General features: G+C 49.4%; 1 protein-coding gene across 10 annotated transcripts in view; it reads left to right on the top strand.

Moving 5' to 3' along the window:
* The window catches only part of CTIF (cap binding complex dependent translation initiation factor), a 285846-nt gene that overhangs the window by 83899 nt on the left and 185631 nt on the right, over positions 1–16316 (top strand). For 9 of the 10 annotated variants that reach the window (XM_048218621.2, XM_026496276.4, XM_057313103.1 and 6 more), the window contains one exon: positions 5696–5767. The exons of the other annotated variant lie outside the window; for it this stretch is intronic. In XM_048218621.2, the coding sequence (XP_048074578.1) occupies positions 5696–5767 (72 nt within the window). The remainder of the gene's footprint in view (positions 1–5695; positions 5768–16316) is intronic. 10 annotated transcript variants of the gene reach the window in all.

Raw genomic sequence — 16316 nt, 5'->3', positions numbered from 1 at the left:
TGTACTTAATGCTCCTGAAATATACTCTTAAAAAGGGATAAAATGGTACATTTTATGTTCTGTATATTTTACTATAATAAAAAAAATTTCTGGTTCAGTATCTAATCCAAGATCACACATTGCCTTTAGTATCCAACACTTTTATTGGCTCTTTGAATTAAAAGCTATTTATTCCTTCACTCCTTCTGCCACTTTTTGGCTGTGTGACCCTGGGTAAGTTACCAGCCGTGCTATGCCTCAAATTCTGCATTTGCAACGTGGGCACAATAAAGGCGCCTACCTCTCTAGGAAGAGTAAATAAATATAGATAATAGGCTAGAGGTCAGTGACATCTTTATATATTCTGACAAATTCATTTTTGTTATACACCCCACAAGTAGTCTCTCACTTGGCTTTAATTTTGTTCACGGTTTCTTTTGTCACACAGAAGTTTTAGATTTCAATGTGGTTTAAAACTCGGATCTTGGCGTTTAATCAACTTGGAATGTGCTGTTGACGGATAGCGTGAGGCAGACATCGAGGGTAATTTTTCCTCATTTTCCTCCAGTTGTCTCAATCCCTGCGTTTATTGATGATCTGTCCTTTCCTCTGATCAGGAACACGATCCTTATTATATAATTTATGATCTAAATACCCATTTGTACACCTGTTTGTTTATGGATGCAGTCTCGTGGTTATCTCTTCGTCTCATCCTATACTAAGTCAGCTTGCTGGTTTGGCTCCAGCCTTGGAATATACTTGGATATCGGGACGTGCAATCCCTAGGGGGCTTTGTACCATTGGAAAAGGGGGTGGTTTTTTTTTTAAGCACAGTCAGCCTCCCCCACTCTCTGCTTTTCCTCCCCCAGGGCTCAATGTTTCCCCCGTCTTTTACCAAGTCTGCTCCTAAGATACTGTCCCTCCCGGGATGCAATGACAGAGACTGGATTTTAATTTTTTTATTGTGAAATTATTTATTTTTTTAAAGACCTTTATTTTAAGTGATCTCTACACCCAGTGTGGGGCTTGAACTTACAACCCCGAGATCAAGAGCCGCATGGTCTACCAGCTGAGCCAGCCAGGTGCCCCACTGTAAAATAATTTAAATGTGCCAATGAGAGTAAAGAATAATAGAATAGCATCTATTTTGAGTATAGACTAAGCATCTGTACTCCCCTGTTTATGAAATCTTCACCCTCTGCCATCTGTGTTTCAGGTTTTTAAAGTAAGAAATAAATGATAGCAGCAGGGTAGAGGCCCCATACCACTCCCATGTTCATCGTTTCCATATATCAAAATGTCCTACTTTTCCTGCCTCCTTGTGTTCAATGACCTTTTCAGGAGGACACCTCCTCTTCCCCCAGAGGACTTGCTTCTAGCCGTAAACCAGTTTCCCTTGAAGGAGAAACTCTCTAGTGTTGGAATCAGGCATGGGGGTGGGACAGCTGAGCTTGCCCCAGGCAGGGGCACTTCTCTCCTTCTGGAATCACGCATACAGATAAGGACAGGTTCAGGGAAGGTCTGCGTCCGGAGATTTTTCTAGGCGATGGCTCAGAAAAGGTGAGGGGGAGGCAGGAGGTAGGGGCTATAACCTAAGAGCAATCCCAGCAGAGGTGGGGAGGAGCTTTGGAGTGGGGAAGGGAGAGTTCCCGAGGGGCTTTAGGACTGAGGAAGGAACCCTCATCCCCGATGGAGGTGATCCCAGCACCAGGCAGCGGCAGGGGAGGGGAGGTCCCTGGGGCTGCTGCTGGTTCAGGGGTTGGAGATGGGTGCCTCGCAAGCCCAGTGGGCACAGTTTTGTGGGATAAGTGCAGGGATTCATGCTCAATTCCTTCCCGGGGCACAGGAAAGCTGTGCAGAGCTGGACCACAGTCCCTTCTGCACCCACTTTGCCCAGGGGCCTGCCTGTATCCAGCCCTGACTGGGTCTCTGGGGTGGCTTTCTGTAGACTTTATGGCCTTGTTTGCTCTCCTTCACACAGATCGGCTCCTCTGCTTGCTGCTTGTCTGTCCCATGCTCTCAGATCCGTTTTTTCATTTCCTTCTCTGCCTCCACGGCCAGTGAAAACCTGGATGCCAGACTCGAACCTCCTGCCCTGCTTCCCGCCCAACCCCCACCTGGGCCAGTTAGCCTTCCCTAACGTGACTCTGATGACCCCCTCCCCGAGCAGGGATACCCCCTTCTTCTGACCCTGTCTACTGGAAAAGGCTCCGAGTACCTTGAACAGAGAGTCGTGCTTGCTGCAGTCCGCCTCTGAGCTGGCCGCTGTTTGCTGCCTGTGTCTGTGCCCCGGCTTGCGCTTCTCCGGGAACCCCCACTTGCCCATCTTCCTTCCTGAACCCACCCCCCACCCCCCCTGCCAAGGGAACACTTTCTTCTTTCCGCCTTGCCCTCCACCTGGCATCGCTGTTGTTGGACAGCTGGCCTCTCCAGCGAAGGGAGGCCCTAATTGCAGGTCCCGTATGGAAAGCGCCCAGGGAATGGCCTCTGGTTGGTGGCTCTGAAGTTCAGGATGACCTTGACAAAGCAGAGCCATCTCTCAGGAGCTTGGAACCACCGTCGGAGAGCCTAATGGGGGGGGGGGGTGAGGTTGCACCTGGCAGTGCGTGAAATCTCAGCCTTCTATCTGCTTGCCTGGCAAGAGGAGCCATTGAGACTCCCCGCACTGCTTGCTGACCCCAGGAGTTTGCCCACCCATGAGTCAGTGTTCTAGGAGATGTCACACAGGTGCTGTGCAGCTGGGATGAAGGGTTTGGGACACCTGGGTTGTAGGGGGGGAGGCCTTTCTCTGCAAGGCTGTCCTAGGATGGGATGGAGAGTGCGTGATCCCAGCCAGTAGTCACCGCATGCCTTGGCCATCCCCTACCCTGTCAGCCAGGCCCCAGCCAGGAAAGGAGAAACCACCGCAAGGATAGAAAACAGGGATTGTTTTTATAGCAGTTTAAACGCTTTATACACATATGAACATACATACGTGTATCTGTATATATCATTCAAAAACATGTGTGCATACATACAGATATGTATTACTTCTTATTTTGAAATTATTTTAGTTAAACTTAAGGCAAAGGTATAAACATAGTACAGCGTGTTCCCATGGACCTGTCCAGCTTCCCCTAATACGAACACCGTGCATAACCGTAGTACAATAAAGAGAACTGAGGAATTAGCATTGGTATCAGGAGACTTTATTCAGATTTCACCAGTCTCCCCACAAATGTTCAGTTTTCTGTTGCGGGATCCAGATTTGCCTCCAGTTGTCCTTTCTCCTTATTCTCCTCCAATCTACGCACCCTTCCTGGGTCTGGTCTTCCATGAGAGTGCTGGTTACTCGTTTCATAGAAAGTTCGTCCATTTGGGTCGCCTGATGTTTGCTCCTGAGTAGACTGAGGTTGTGTATTTTTGGCAAGAACGCCTCGGAAGCGACGTGCCCTCTTCAGCACATCATCCCGAGGAGTCCGTGATGTTGATACTTGTCGTTATGGCCAGTGTTATCCCCCGTCTCTCGGTTAAGGTGGTGTCTGGTGGATTTCTCACTTTCCTTCGTATAATTAATGAAAAAATATATTTATAATTAATAATTGGTATAATTAATAAATATCTTGGGAGAGATGCCTTGAGACTGCAAATATCCAGACAGAGGGAATTTATTCCAGGCAGTTGGTTACCCAGATGATAGAAGCTGAGGAGCCAAATAAGCCAGAGGTCAGCCATCCCAGGAAGCTAATCCCACCTCCAGGCCTGAGGCACAAAAGGAGGAGATGGTGTTGCCAGAGCCTGGGGGTCATGGTCATGCACAGAAGGCCTATCTGGTGAGGTCTGGAGCCATGAAGGAGACCCAGTCCCTGCCGGTAGGGCCCCCTAAGGCATAGAGAGAGGGGAGAAGCGCCTTGGCCTCTCCCTTCTTCCTGCCTCCCCGTGGCCGAACCCAGCTGGAAGCCAGCTGACACAGGAGGCTGGGAATCGAGTCTGCAGGGGTCAGCTCCTCTGCCGTGCCCAACAGGGATGGGCCAGACGTGGCTGCGAGGGCACACTTGCCCGGGACTGCTGCCCCGCTGTTTCGCTCGAGCTGCACCGTCCAGCATGGTACCCTCGAGTCACGTGTGTCTCAAGCTCATCTGACATGTGCTCTAAGTAGATTTCAAAAACTTGATATGGAAAGAAGAATGTAAAAGATCTCATTAATAATGTTTTAGGGGTGCCTGGGTGGCTCAGTCAGTTCAGCGTCCAACTCTTGCTTTTGGCTCAGGTCATGATCTCAGGGTTATGAGATCGAGCCCTGCGCGGGGCTCTGTGATCACTGGGGAATCTGCTTGAGTTTCTCTCTCTCTCTCCGTCTCCCTCTGCCCTTCCCCCCAACACAGGAGCACGCACCCTCTCTCTCTCAAATAAATGAATAAATCTTTTTAAAAAATAATGTTTTATATTAATTACCTGTTGAAGTAATCATATTTTGGATATATTGAGAGAAATAAAATCTATTATTAAATTTAAGTTAACCTGTTCCTTTTTAAAATCTGGCTGGTAGATCATTTAAAATTAGTTCTGTGGCTCCCGTTTGTGACTCTCATATTATTTCCTTTGGATAGCGCTGCTGTGGAGTGCACTTGGACTGTGTGTCAGCAGCCTGTGTCCACAGCCCTGTCACAAAGGTCATGCCCTTGACCCCCAGTCCAGAGGGTGTGGCCGGGGGTGGTCTTACAACACCGAGACTGCACTGGCCTCGAGCCATTCACACTCACTCTGTGTTGACCAAGTGTGTCAAATAGAGATATTGGGCTCCTCTGCTCTTCGCCCATCGGTGTAGGTCAAGGTCAGTGTTCAACATCAGCCCTAGGGGCTAGCTAATGTTTAACACGATGATGAAAAACACCACCCTAGAGCTGAATAGCACCTTACAGAGGAAAAGCTGTACTGTTACTACTACTTCCGATCTCTGCGGTGTTTTTATAAGTTTACAGAAGCCCTTCATTTCAACCTTGCAGTCCCCCAGCCTTGCTGTCCCGGTTTGCAGATGACCAGACAAAGCCTGGGAAATCCGTGGATTGCAGTGGCTCCCATACTTCGGGGTGCATCAGCAGGGGAGCTTGTCAGAGCGCAGCAGCTCAGCCCCACCCTCACCGAGTCTGATTCAGAGGGTGGAGGGCGGGGCCCAGGGACCCCTGGGCAGCAGGTTTGGGGGAATCTCACGCAAGTAGTCATGAGACCACACTTTGGGGCACCCCAGGTCTCTGAGCTCTTGAGGAGTGAGTGCTGGAACTGGGCTGGAGCCAGGCTTCTGATGGCCAGTCTGGGGCTCTTCCTGTCTGCCCACGGGTCCACTGTCCCTTGGAGCTGGGGACTCGGGAAGATCCACACGTATATGCCTCACCCCCAGGTCAGGCAGTTAGATGCAGTGCTGGTTGTTCAACATACAACCACTCTGTGTCAGGTGTGAACTCTGGAAGGTAGCTGGGTCTCGAATTCTCTGGTGGGCTTCTGTGAAGGGAAGTCACTTTGCCTTCCCCAAGCAACACCAGAGGGGTCACCTCAGGGTGGAATTTGGAGATGCCAAAGTGGACCTGCTGGTAGGGAAGGATTTGCCTTTGAAAAAGGTCGAGTAGGATTTTATCCTGGCTCTCCTGCAGAAGGGCAAGGCCGTCCCGGGAAGGCCCTGGCAGGGTGAGGACGAGCCTATGTGTCCAGCCATCACTGACCACTCCTTTCTCTCCTGCAGTGGACAGCAGACTGCAGTGAGCAGCTGGACAGCAGCTGTTCCTTCTCCCGAGGGCGAGCCCCCGCACAGCAGGTAGGGAACCAGCTCTGTGCTCCTTCTGGTTGTCACGCGTCTTGTCTGTCTGGGTTCCTGGGCTGGCTCGTGATGGCTCTCCTGAGCTGTGATGATGTGGCGAGAGCAAGAAATAGGAGAGAGGAGGGTGCGGTCTGCTTTCTGGAAAGTTCTCCCTGAACACCCGGCCCACAGCGATGCACCCCCTCCTCAAAACACATAGATTCCTGAAATACTTGTTTGTCATTTGATGATTTTTGCATCAGCATCTGCAAACAACGGCATGTCTATTGAGAGGAGAGTGGATGAATGAAGCTTGGAATAGTATACGGGAGTAGCATGAACGAACTTGGAGGTTCGCGCATCAGCGTTGGTGGTAGATCCCACAAACAGTGGGACTCCTGTGGTTTGGGTGCTGGTGGGGCACTTGAGATCACTTCTGTTCCAGATTTGCAGAGGACCTGGAGGGGCAGAATGCAACGGTGAGGTGTCAGCAACCCCCCCCCAACACGCCCTACCTGCCAGCCATCCAGCTTCCTGTTCCCGGCTGGATCCTGCTGCTTCTCTCCCTGCTGCTTGCCTGTGAGCTCCCAAGGGGGCACCCACACAGGTGTAGGGGGTGTGGCTGGGAGGGAAGAGGCAGCCGCTCTGGTGACCCCCATGCCCCAGACACCCTCTGGTCGTCCAGCCGTTTTTGCTGATACTTTATTCCTGGGAGACAGTGGGCTTTGAAGCTGAAAAAAGCCATGCACCCCAACGGTCAGCCAGCCTCACGCTATGCCTGTCCAGAGAGATATGGGGAGCCTTTATGGGCTCCTGCACTCACATGCTCCCAGTTTCAGAACAGCTGCATTCACACATTGCCCTGAGCCCGCTTGCTTGTGTCTGACTTCAGTCCCGTGGCACTGATGAAGTCAACTCATCTCTCTTGCATCCCAAGGGAAAATGGTCAGTGGCTTCAGTTCTAGATCATTCTTAGGCTGCAGGGCTTTGTACACCCATGGTGTGGGGGGATAGCTATTCTCTCACACTACAAGATGTTTGTGTGTGTTTCATTGTTTCTTAGGCAGGAGGCCGTAACAAGAACCCTGGGTTGGGGTTGTGGGTAGGGGAGGAGGCGGGAGACCCAGGGTCTCCTATTTGCTCTGCCACAAATTTGGTAGAAATCCTTTTTGGCCTCAGCTTCCCCCTATAAATATCAGGGAACTCAGTGGCCTTTGAGGGTCTGTCTAGCTTCTCCATCCCACTTTGTAACTGAAGAAACGGAGGTGTAATGACCTGACCCAGCTGGGACTTGAACCCAGGTCTCTCACCTGCCCCTCCCCCCATTTGGCCGTCTTTCTTGCTTTACTACAGTAGGTGTCCTTCCATGGAGGACTGTTGTTCCTGCCACTAGACTGCCAGTGCTTGGTCAGGAACCCCGTGTTATACTCCCTGAATCCCTCCAGCCATGGCATGAGGCCCAGCACTTCAGGAGCTCTGTCTGCCAATTACCCTGTGGTTTCCTATGCGACGACTCCCTTAACTCTTCAGTGGCAAAGGTGGGCTTGGATCTGGGAACTCAAGAACAGAGAGAGGGTTCCAGGGAAGGGTTGAAATTCTTGGATAGGGGACATAAGTGGCTGATAAATGAGAGACCAGAAAACTAGCTCTCTGTTATTTGGTCAGTAGGTGTCTGGTTCTGGAATCTTCCAGAAGTTTCCTTTTCTTTTTTTCTCTCCCCTCTATCACCTTTTCTGGCCCCCCTCTTCCCACCCATTCCCTCTGGTCTCATTCTCCTATCACTTCTAACAGGATTCCAAGGGACTTAGAATGACTTGTGCTCCCACTTGCCCCTCACCTGCCTCCCTCACCCCATGCCATCCTCTCATGGCCAGGTTCACACCTCTGGAGGATGATGGGTGGGGAGTCAGCCAGACCGTAGGCTGATGGAGCAGGGCTGGGGTCCTGTGGGATGGGACGCCGTGGCACCGTGAGCACCAGCTGACCCCCAGTCCCACCTTCAGGAAGCAGTTGAACATTTGGCTTGGGGTAAGCAGGGTTAGAAAAAATGAATGCAATTGAATTTAAAGAAGAAATCATTAAAGGCTCATATTTGATCCTTTCTTGGGAGGTGGAACTGAGACATAGGTTCATTATAGTGAAAGAGCCCCAGGAAGGTGGAGATGGGATCTGTTAGTATAAACCTGCCTCGGGGTGCCTGGGTAGCTCAGTTGGTTGAGCGTCCCGACTTTTGATTTCGGTTCAAGTCATGATCTCAGGTAATGGGATCGAGCCCCACGTCAGACTCTGCACTGAGCATGGAGCCTGCTTGGGATTCTCTCTCTCCCTCTGCTCCTTCCTCCCTACTCATTCTCGCTCCCTCTCTCTCTAAAAAAAAGGAAAAAAAAGATTGAAATTAAAATTTAAAATATACATATAAACCTGCCTCTCTTCCCTGATGTGCCCAGAGGACGAGGCCTTTTTGGGAGGGGTCTCCTGGGTCACAAATTCATGTTGAACCCAGCTGTTCCACATACAGTTGACTATCCCCTCAGCCAGCTGGTCGACCTTGAGATGAGCACTAGGGCTGCCTCTGTATCCCTGACCACCCCTGACCTAGGGGTTTGCACCACAGTAGTCACTTAGTTAAGACTCCTGAGACTGCACTGAGTTGGCCTAGGCCCAGTCCATGCAGTCAGTCCCTGGTGGGCCCTATTCCTCTGGCCACCAATTTTGCTGAGCTTTCTGAGGTCATTGGGATGGTAAAACAGCTCTGCTACCCCACATTCACCCATGGGGGAGACTTTCAGAGGGAACTAAAGGTAGATTGTAACTGAGGTGGCTGGCTGAGCTGGCATTCCCCCTTAGCCACATGGGCCCAGGAAAGTGGGGGCTGGCAGGAGAATGCTGAGGTTCTGCATTCTGCCCAGGGAGCTGTTTGTGGTGCCCAGGGAGCTGTGTGTGGCAGGTCACAAACCGTGCCCTGGATGAGTAGCCCAGGTGTAGGCACCATCTGGGGATTAGCCATGCACGGGGATTATTTATTTTGTTATTTCAACTAATGCAAGGAGAAGCAGAAGGGAAAAACCCTTGCCTTCTCTGAGCCCTTTCAGAGACACAAAGTGGAGATAACCTAGGGTAGGCGGAGTCCCATCAGATAGGAGGAAGGGGCTCAGAGGGATATGGGCTATCCAATTGCCCACTATTGGGATTTGGCTGTATTGGGGATTATTTGGCGCCCTGGCAGCCTCTTTCCAAGAGAGCTCATCCATCGCCTAGTCACTTAGTTAGAAAGTCACAATTGTTTCCAGCTTTTCACTGGAGTAGGGGAATCATTGTGGAGATGATTTACAGGAAAGTAGCTGTTAGGAGAGAGTGCAACCCGGTGCATTTAGAAAATGTCTCAAGGTGCCAGCATGGGATTTAGCATTCAGGAAAGAAAGCCAAAGGGATATGAAAGGTTGTATGAGGTCAGGAGCTAGCAGCTCTTCTCTGTTTGCACAGAAGTGCCAAGGAAAAAAAATTAATGTACACAACAGCAGCAGAGCTGCTGATGAGTCCTTGAGAAGGACTTCCTGGCTGAAGAACTTGTTGGCCTGCGGTGTTGGCTGTTGAGCAAGGCGATGAAATCTTCACTGGGAACCTACTGGGCACACCTCCTTATCGGGCAGTTTCATGCGGAGCCTTGGCCTTGGGAAAGTTGGGGGTGTGTTAGAAGTGATGTCTTTGAGTCCTGGCTGGTGGCCTGGGATCCCACATTCCCTGAAATGATGAGAGAAGGGCACTCCCCAGTGCCGTCGTGATGTCCACTAGCAAATTAAAGCCCCAGGAAGGAGTGAAAAGAGTCTTGTCCCAAGGGTCTGGAGAACCAGATGTTGACCCAGATGTGGTACACATTTCGGCGCCTCTTCCGCAAAATGGTAGACTTCTCTGAACTTCTTTGGAAATCTCTTCCATTGTTTCTGGGTCTCCAGAAATGACCAGTTGGGTCCAGATAGCTGCAAAAAGTAGTGGCAAGTCTGAATTTCCCTGATTTCTCCACTGTTCCCTTACCCTCCCTAATACCTGTGCTAACCTGCAGCTAGGTTCATTCTAGGTGCCAACATTGACCCTGACCGAAAAGATGGCAGGTGGTAGGCAGAAGTGAGCCTCAAAGACACGGCTTCCCTCTGACCTGCAGGAAAGGGTAAAAGGAGTTTTCTGCCAGTCATCTCGTTGCCCTCCAGTAATTAGAGTATTTGGTTCAGTGCCAGTTAAACTGAGTAGTACAAATGATATCTTAGTAGAAGTACCTGGATTTTTACTCAGCCTCTGTGGATATTTAAGAAATATCATGTTCAGGGCACTTCTCTGTATTTAGTCAGTATTTATTGAGTATCTGCTGTGAGCTTGGCAAACACAGATGAGCTGGAGCCTTTGGGCTCACTACCTGTTTGTGAAATAGAGGCTACGTAATATGGAAGAGATTAAAGGCATCCAGTTAAGTCTCCCAAAGACACCCCCTGACCACAGTCGTTCCAAAGAGTGGTCCTGTTGGTCTCTGTGGGTAGAGAGATGCTCTGCAGGACATGAGACCTGATCTGCGCCCTCAGGAATGGTTAGGATGCTTGACCAGACAGAATGGAAGAGAGAAGAGGGTGAAGAGAGAAGAAATGGTATTCGCAAGGCTTGAAGTTGGGTGCTGCAATATTGGGATGTTAGGACAGCAGGAGAGAGTACATCTGGAGTGCGTGGTTTGTGTTGGGGGTCACAGGAGTGGTGGGAATGAGGGTGGTGGACGCACAGTTGTCAGTGTGCTCAACTGAGATGCTGGAACTACTGTCCAGCCCCACCCCTGCTTGTGTACCTTGTATATCTTCTATTGTCTCTGGTGTCCATCCAGGTGAAGTCTGTCCCCTTGTATTAGTCAGGATAGCCTAGGTCATGCTCCAGCAACAAACAGCCTTGAATCTTTGTAACCTTAAACAACCCATCCAGGACCCAGCTTGATGGAGCAGTTGCCATTCTCACCAGTCACCATGATAGAGGGTAAAGGACCACTGGAGGGTCTTGCATTGGCAAGTCAACACTCCAACACAGATATGATACACATCACTTCCCCTCTTAGCTAATGGCCCAGAACTGCTCACATGCCCCCACCTAACCATAAGCACCCTAAAAAGTATAATCCTACTATGTGCCTGGAATTCAGGAAGCCAGAACTATTTGGTGACTGGCTAGAATGACTATCACATGCACCACTTCTAGCAGAAGCTCACCAGGAGCTGGGGCTGACCTCTCCCACATCAGATCCAGAGCTAAACAGGTCTCCTGTGAACCCTAAAACATCATGGGCTCTCAGGATGATCAGAGGCCACCTGATCCAACCCCTGACCCTGCAGTGCAGGAACCCCCTCATGTGGCTGTTGAGCTGCTGAACATTTCCAGTAATGGGGAGCTCACTACTTCAAAAGGCATTTTAGAACATTGTTAGGCAGCTCCATTGATTGGAACGTCTTTCTTTGATTTAGCCCCGAACCACCTTCTCATAGCTCCAGCTGATGGTTTTAGTTTTACTTCCTTTGTCCACGGCTGTTTAGTCTTTCCCACAGCAGCCCAGCATGGCAAGTCTGTGTTTTAAGCTAAATAGTCTCATTCCTACAGCTGTTTCCCTTTGTCATGGTTAAGTTGGTTCATTCCTCTATTTATTTATCATTTTTTTCACGCATTGATCCAATCAGCACGTCATCATGGAGGGCAGCTTGCTAGGAAGGGGGAAAGGAAGCGGGATGGTGAAGGTGATGGGCATAGTCTCAGTTTACATAGAGGTTAGAGAGGAGAAGACAGACACTTATACTGCAGTGCTGAGATGTCTGGGACATGACCTGATAGTTCTTGGTCCTGTCCCATCCTACAGACTAATAAGCCTCTGCGAACTGAACACAGTCCTGCTGGCATGATCTGATTCTGCAAACTCTAGTGCTCCCAGCATGTGAGCCTCTGTTTTCCAGAAGATACAACCTCTCCCTGTCCTTGAGGTGCTTTCTGGCTCCAGCTCACCTGGAGGAACCAGTCTATAACATTTAAAACAGTATCAATGGTTGAGTTATAGGGAAACAGTCAGCAGCCATCCATTGAGCCCTTGTTGTAAGTAGTATGAGCCATGTGGCCTGGTCTCTGTCCTCAGAGAACCTGGAGTCTGCTTAGAGAAATAAGACCTTCTCTATTGGGAAAACAACAGTCAGAGAAGCATCTGAGTACAGGCAGGAGTGGGGCTGGTGTCTGCAGGGGACCTTGCAGCTGGCAGAGGAGGTCAGATGCACAGGCAGGAGGGAGGAAACACCATGCTGTCATGGTAACAGCACTGGACTGAGAGCAAGGAGACATGAGTTCTAGCCTCTGTACCTCTGACTTACTATTCAATCATGGGTGAGACATATCATCTTGCAGTCGCCTGTTTTCCTGTGAAAAACGAGATGATCTAGACTTAAGACCATCAAAATATTTTGTTAAAAATACGGACCTATTTTCTGCTTTAGGGAAGATGGAGTAGATGTTCTATTTTATATTCCTTCTGCTAAATACAATTAAAATCCTGGATAATCTGTATAAAACAAACATAAGATTCTGAAAGGTAGAGATAAGAAGGCAGACCAGCTAGGGTTTGGGGAACCTGAGCAAGGACGTAGTCATGACTTCCCTGGGTTTCCTTTTTACCTCTAACGTCCCAGACTTCAGGCCAAAGAAGGAGGTAACCAGGAAATGGCAGTGGACGCAGATTTTTAAAGTCCCAATAAAAGTCTAATTTCTCTAAGCAAAGGTCCAGGCAAAGGGCAATCTATCAAGACAGAAAAGTTTTAGACAATAACTGCTCGACTCTAGCCAAATAGCAGAGAACAAAGTGTGTCCCCACCCTCACCCACACCAGCAAAGACCCAGTGGGAGTCTAGACTGCCACTCTTACAGGGTTGTAATGAGCCCTCTCACCTCTACTGGGGTGCTGTCAGAGAAGGCCAGGCAGGAAGCTGGGACTCTCATCCCTGCCAGCTCCAATGGTATTATTGGAGACCATGTGGGGACCTGGACTTCCCCCCACTCGGCAGTATTAAGGCACCTCTTCTCTCCCTGCTGGGTTGTGTCAGAGAGAGTTCCAATAGAAAGTTGGGACTTCCACTATTGCCCAGTGGGAATGAGGCCACCCCCATAGCAGGGTCACTGGGGACTCTATGGAGTCCTAGAACTCCCACCTTCATGGAGCTGTAATAAGTGCACCCCTGGACCTCCACTGGCAGTAGTGAGGCTGTGCCCCGCCTCCTTGCCTTTCCCTGCCAGAGTGTTATCACAAAAAGCCAGTTAAAACAGAAGACTTAAATACAATTCAGGGTTTCCTAACATAACATGAAAGTGCCATCGTTGCAATAAAAAATCATTTGTCATACGAAGAACCAGAAATATTTCAAACTAAATAGAAAAAAGACCATCAATAGATGTCAACACTGAGATGAGAAATTGGACTTTATCAAAATTAAAAACTTTGCTCTGGGAAAACCCCCTGCTTAGAGGATGAAGAGACAAATTACGGAGAGAGAGAAAATTTTGCAAAACATGTATCTGACAAAAGGACTAGTATCCAGAATATATAAAGAACTCCCCAAACCCAGCAGTTAGAAAATGGACAAAAGACATGAAGAGACACATTTCCCTGAAGAGAGAGGACGTACAGATGGCAAATAAGCACGCAGAACGATGTGCAACATCATTAGCCGTAAAGGAAATGCAAATTAAAGGCACAATGAGAGATTTCACACCTATGAAAATAGCTAAATTTAAAAAAAATAGTGACAACACCGAATGCTGGTGAAGATACAGAGAAATTGGATCACTCATACATAGCTGGTAGGAGTGTACAGCCATTCTGGAAAACAGTTTGGCAGTTTCTTAAAAAACTAAACCTGCAAATACCATATGATCCAGCAGTTTTACTCCCGGGTGTTTATCCCAGAGAAATGAAAACTTATGTTCACACAAAAACCTGTACTCAAATGTTTATAGCAGCTTTATTCATAATAGCCCCAAACTGGAAACAACCCAGCTGTCCTTCAACAGGTGAGCACTTAGAACAAGCCGTGGCAATCAGCAGTAAAAAGGAAACAGCTAGTGACTCACGCAGTAACCTGGGTGCCTCTCCAGGGAATTATGCTGAGTGAAAAAAGCCAGTCCCCCAAAGTTACATACTCTGATTCCATATATATAACATTCTTGAAATGACAAGATGATAGAAACGGGGAATAGGTTAACGGTTGCAGGATTAGGGAAGGGAGGGGCAGAATGAAGGGGTTTGGTACGAAAGGGTAACAGGTGGGAGCCTTGTGCTGATGGAAATGTTCTGTATCTTGACCATATCAATGTCAATATCCTGGCTTTACTATTGAGCTATACTTTATACTTCCCATGGGGAAAACTGAGTAAAGGGCACAGGGGATCTCTGTGTTATTTCTTAATAGATGTGAGTCTACAATTATCTAAGATAAAGTTAAGATTTAAAAGAATGAAACCTTTTGTTTCATCAGAATCTTACAGCAAAATCCCAAAAGGAAAACAAAAGGGGCAAAACCGCTTGGTGAGGCAGAGGAAGAAGGAGCCCACCTGCTGTCTCTCTTACTCCATCTACCTCACTGCTCTGGAGCACCTTTGGGCCCGATGATCTCTCAGTTCCTTTCCTCCTTGGCCTTCTGTGGTTCTGAGTCTGGGGCTGGCAGGAAGGGAGTATCGCTGGGGTCTGGGGAGCTTCAAGAAGGCATAGTGAGGCGCCTTGGAGGATGGGATCCTTTCCCTGCAGAGGGGCATGGGGCAGCGTAGATGATAGGGAACAATTGAATGGGCCCATTATTTCAGCAGAAGCTGAATAGGAAGCCAGCCAGAAGGGGCCTGTAGTGTGGCCCAGTCCAGGACAGGTTCAAATAATATGGCCATTTAAATCTGAAAGCACAAACAGTTAGCTAAAGAGAGTGGGCAGAAAGGATTGGATTCAGAAAAATATACTTGGTCACAGGCTTCAGTCATTATCTCCCACCTCTCCCTTTGGGATTTAATTCAAAGACAGTGGGGTCTAGTAGAGAGGGAAGGGACAGAATGAATGGATAGACAAGAAAGTTCCAGAATGAAAGGACTGGCCTTTCCTGCTCTTGAACTCAGCTCTGGTGCCACCCGGGAGGCCCTCTATGCTGGTCTCTGTTCTGCCATTCTCCTGCCTCAAAGTTCCTTCTACTGTAGGGGCATTAAAATATTAGTGGGGGTCTATCATTGTCTTTCCCACTAGCATGTGAGATGCTGTCCTTGGTGCTGAACACACACGCACATACACGCACACACACACGCACTTGCACACACATATGGAGTTACTAGGACAGGACTGTTTCTCAAATTCTGGTTTAATTGGAGCCTAAAAGGAGTTTCAGACCCAGCCTGTAGGAAGCCCCTGTTTGGGCCCAGGAGATGCCTTCAGGGGCCTTTGGTCTCAGTGTCTCTTATGGTCCACCTGCTCTCCCCACCCCAACTGGGGAGTTGCTGGTCCAGTCCAAAGGCTCATGGTGCAGAGAGGGCAGCACAGGTCCGAGGAGCCGAGTGACTCTCTTGAGCCCTCCAGGATGCAGCTTGCAGCCCTGGAGTCCTGCTTTCCCCACTTTTAGTCCAAACCATGTTGCTACTCGCAGGAAGTTTTCCTGGAGTCTTGGAGCCTCTCTGCTGTCTCCCCCAAAGCCAGCAGCGGAGGTGGCAGTCATCATGTCATATGGTGCTTGCCTACGTGCCACCTTCCATTGTTCTTTTTGTTTCGGTGACTCCTGGTTGAGTGGTGAGACCACCACGGATGGTGGCCTCAGGACTAGCACTGTCCTAAGTCCACTTCTGTGGGTGATAGATCGGGACTGAGGCAGGAGAGTTGGGGTGGAGTCCTTGGAGAAGAAGGAGAGCAATTTCGTCTGTGTCTAAAGGGATGGCCCTACGCCAGGAACCTGCGTCCTTGACGTGAGAGAACCCATGTTAGGGTCAGGCTTGCTGTTGGCCCTCATGATGGACAGAACCTGTGGAGGAACGTTCTACACTGAGAAGGGAGATGGACTGGGATAGTGAACCCCGTGAGGAGCAAAGGCCCTTTCTTTCTGCCCTTTTCTTTCTGGTGTCCAGCACCGGGCCATGTATACACAGCTGCTCCCCTACTAGACTCTCAGGACCAGGACCAAAGGCTGGGAGGCCACCCCTGCCTCAGTGTCCCCTGGCACAGCAGACAAATAGCAGACATACTGGGGACATCCAGACCGACATGCCCCAGCTTCCGCTAGCCGGAACTTCACCTGTGACCCGCCCCCGGAATGGGGGCAGTCATCTGCTGCTGGCTGGCCTGTTCTGTCAAGTTTTACTTGGTCTCTAACCCCTTGTAGCCTGGAATTGTCGACACATACATACCCACACATGCGCACGTGCATGAGCAAAATCCACTCTGTGGTTTGTTCTAATACAGAAAAGACAGCACAGAGGAGGGTTTATTTTCCCACCACTCCTGACTTAGCATGTTTTTCTAGCGTACAGTGATTCACTCCCACCTTGTTTC

This window comes from Ursus arctos, unplaced genomic scaffold (genome assembly GCF_023065955.2).
Source record: "Ursus arctos isolate Adak ecotype North America unplaced genomic scaffold, UrsArc2.0 scaffold_17, whole genome shotgun sequence".
Classification (NCBI taxonomy): domain Eukaryota; kingdom Metazoa; phylum Chordata; class Mammalia; order Carnivora; family Ursidae; genus Ursus; species Ursus arctos.
The sequence above is the reverse complement of the archived record's forward strand: the minus strand, read 5'-3'. Positions and strand labels throughout refer to the sequence as shown.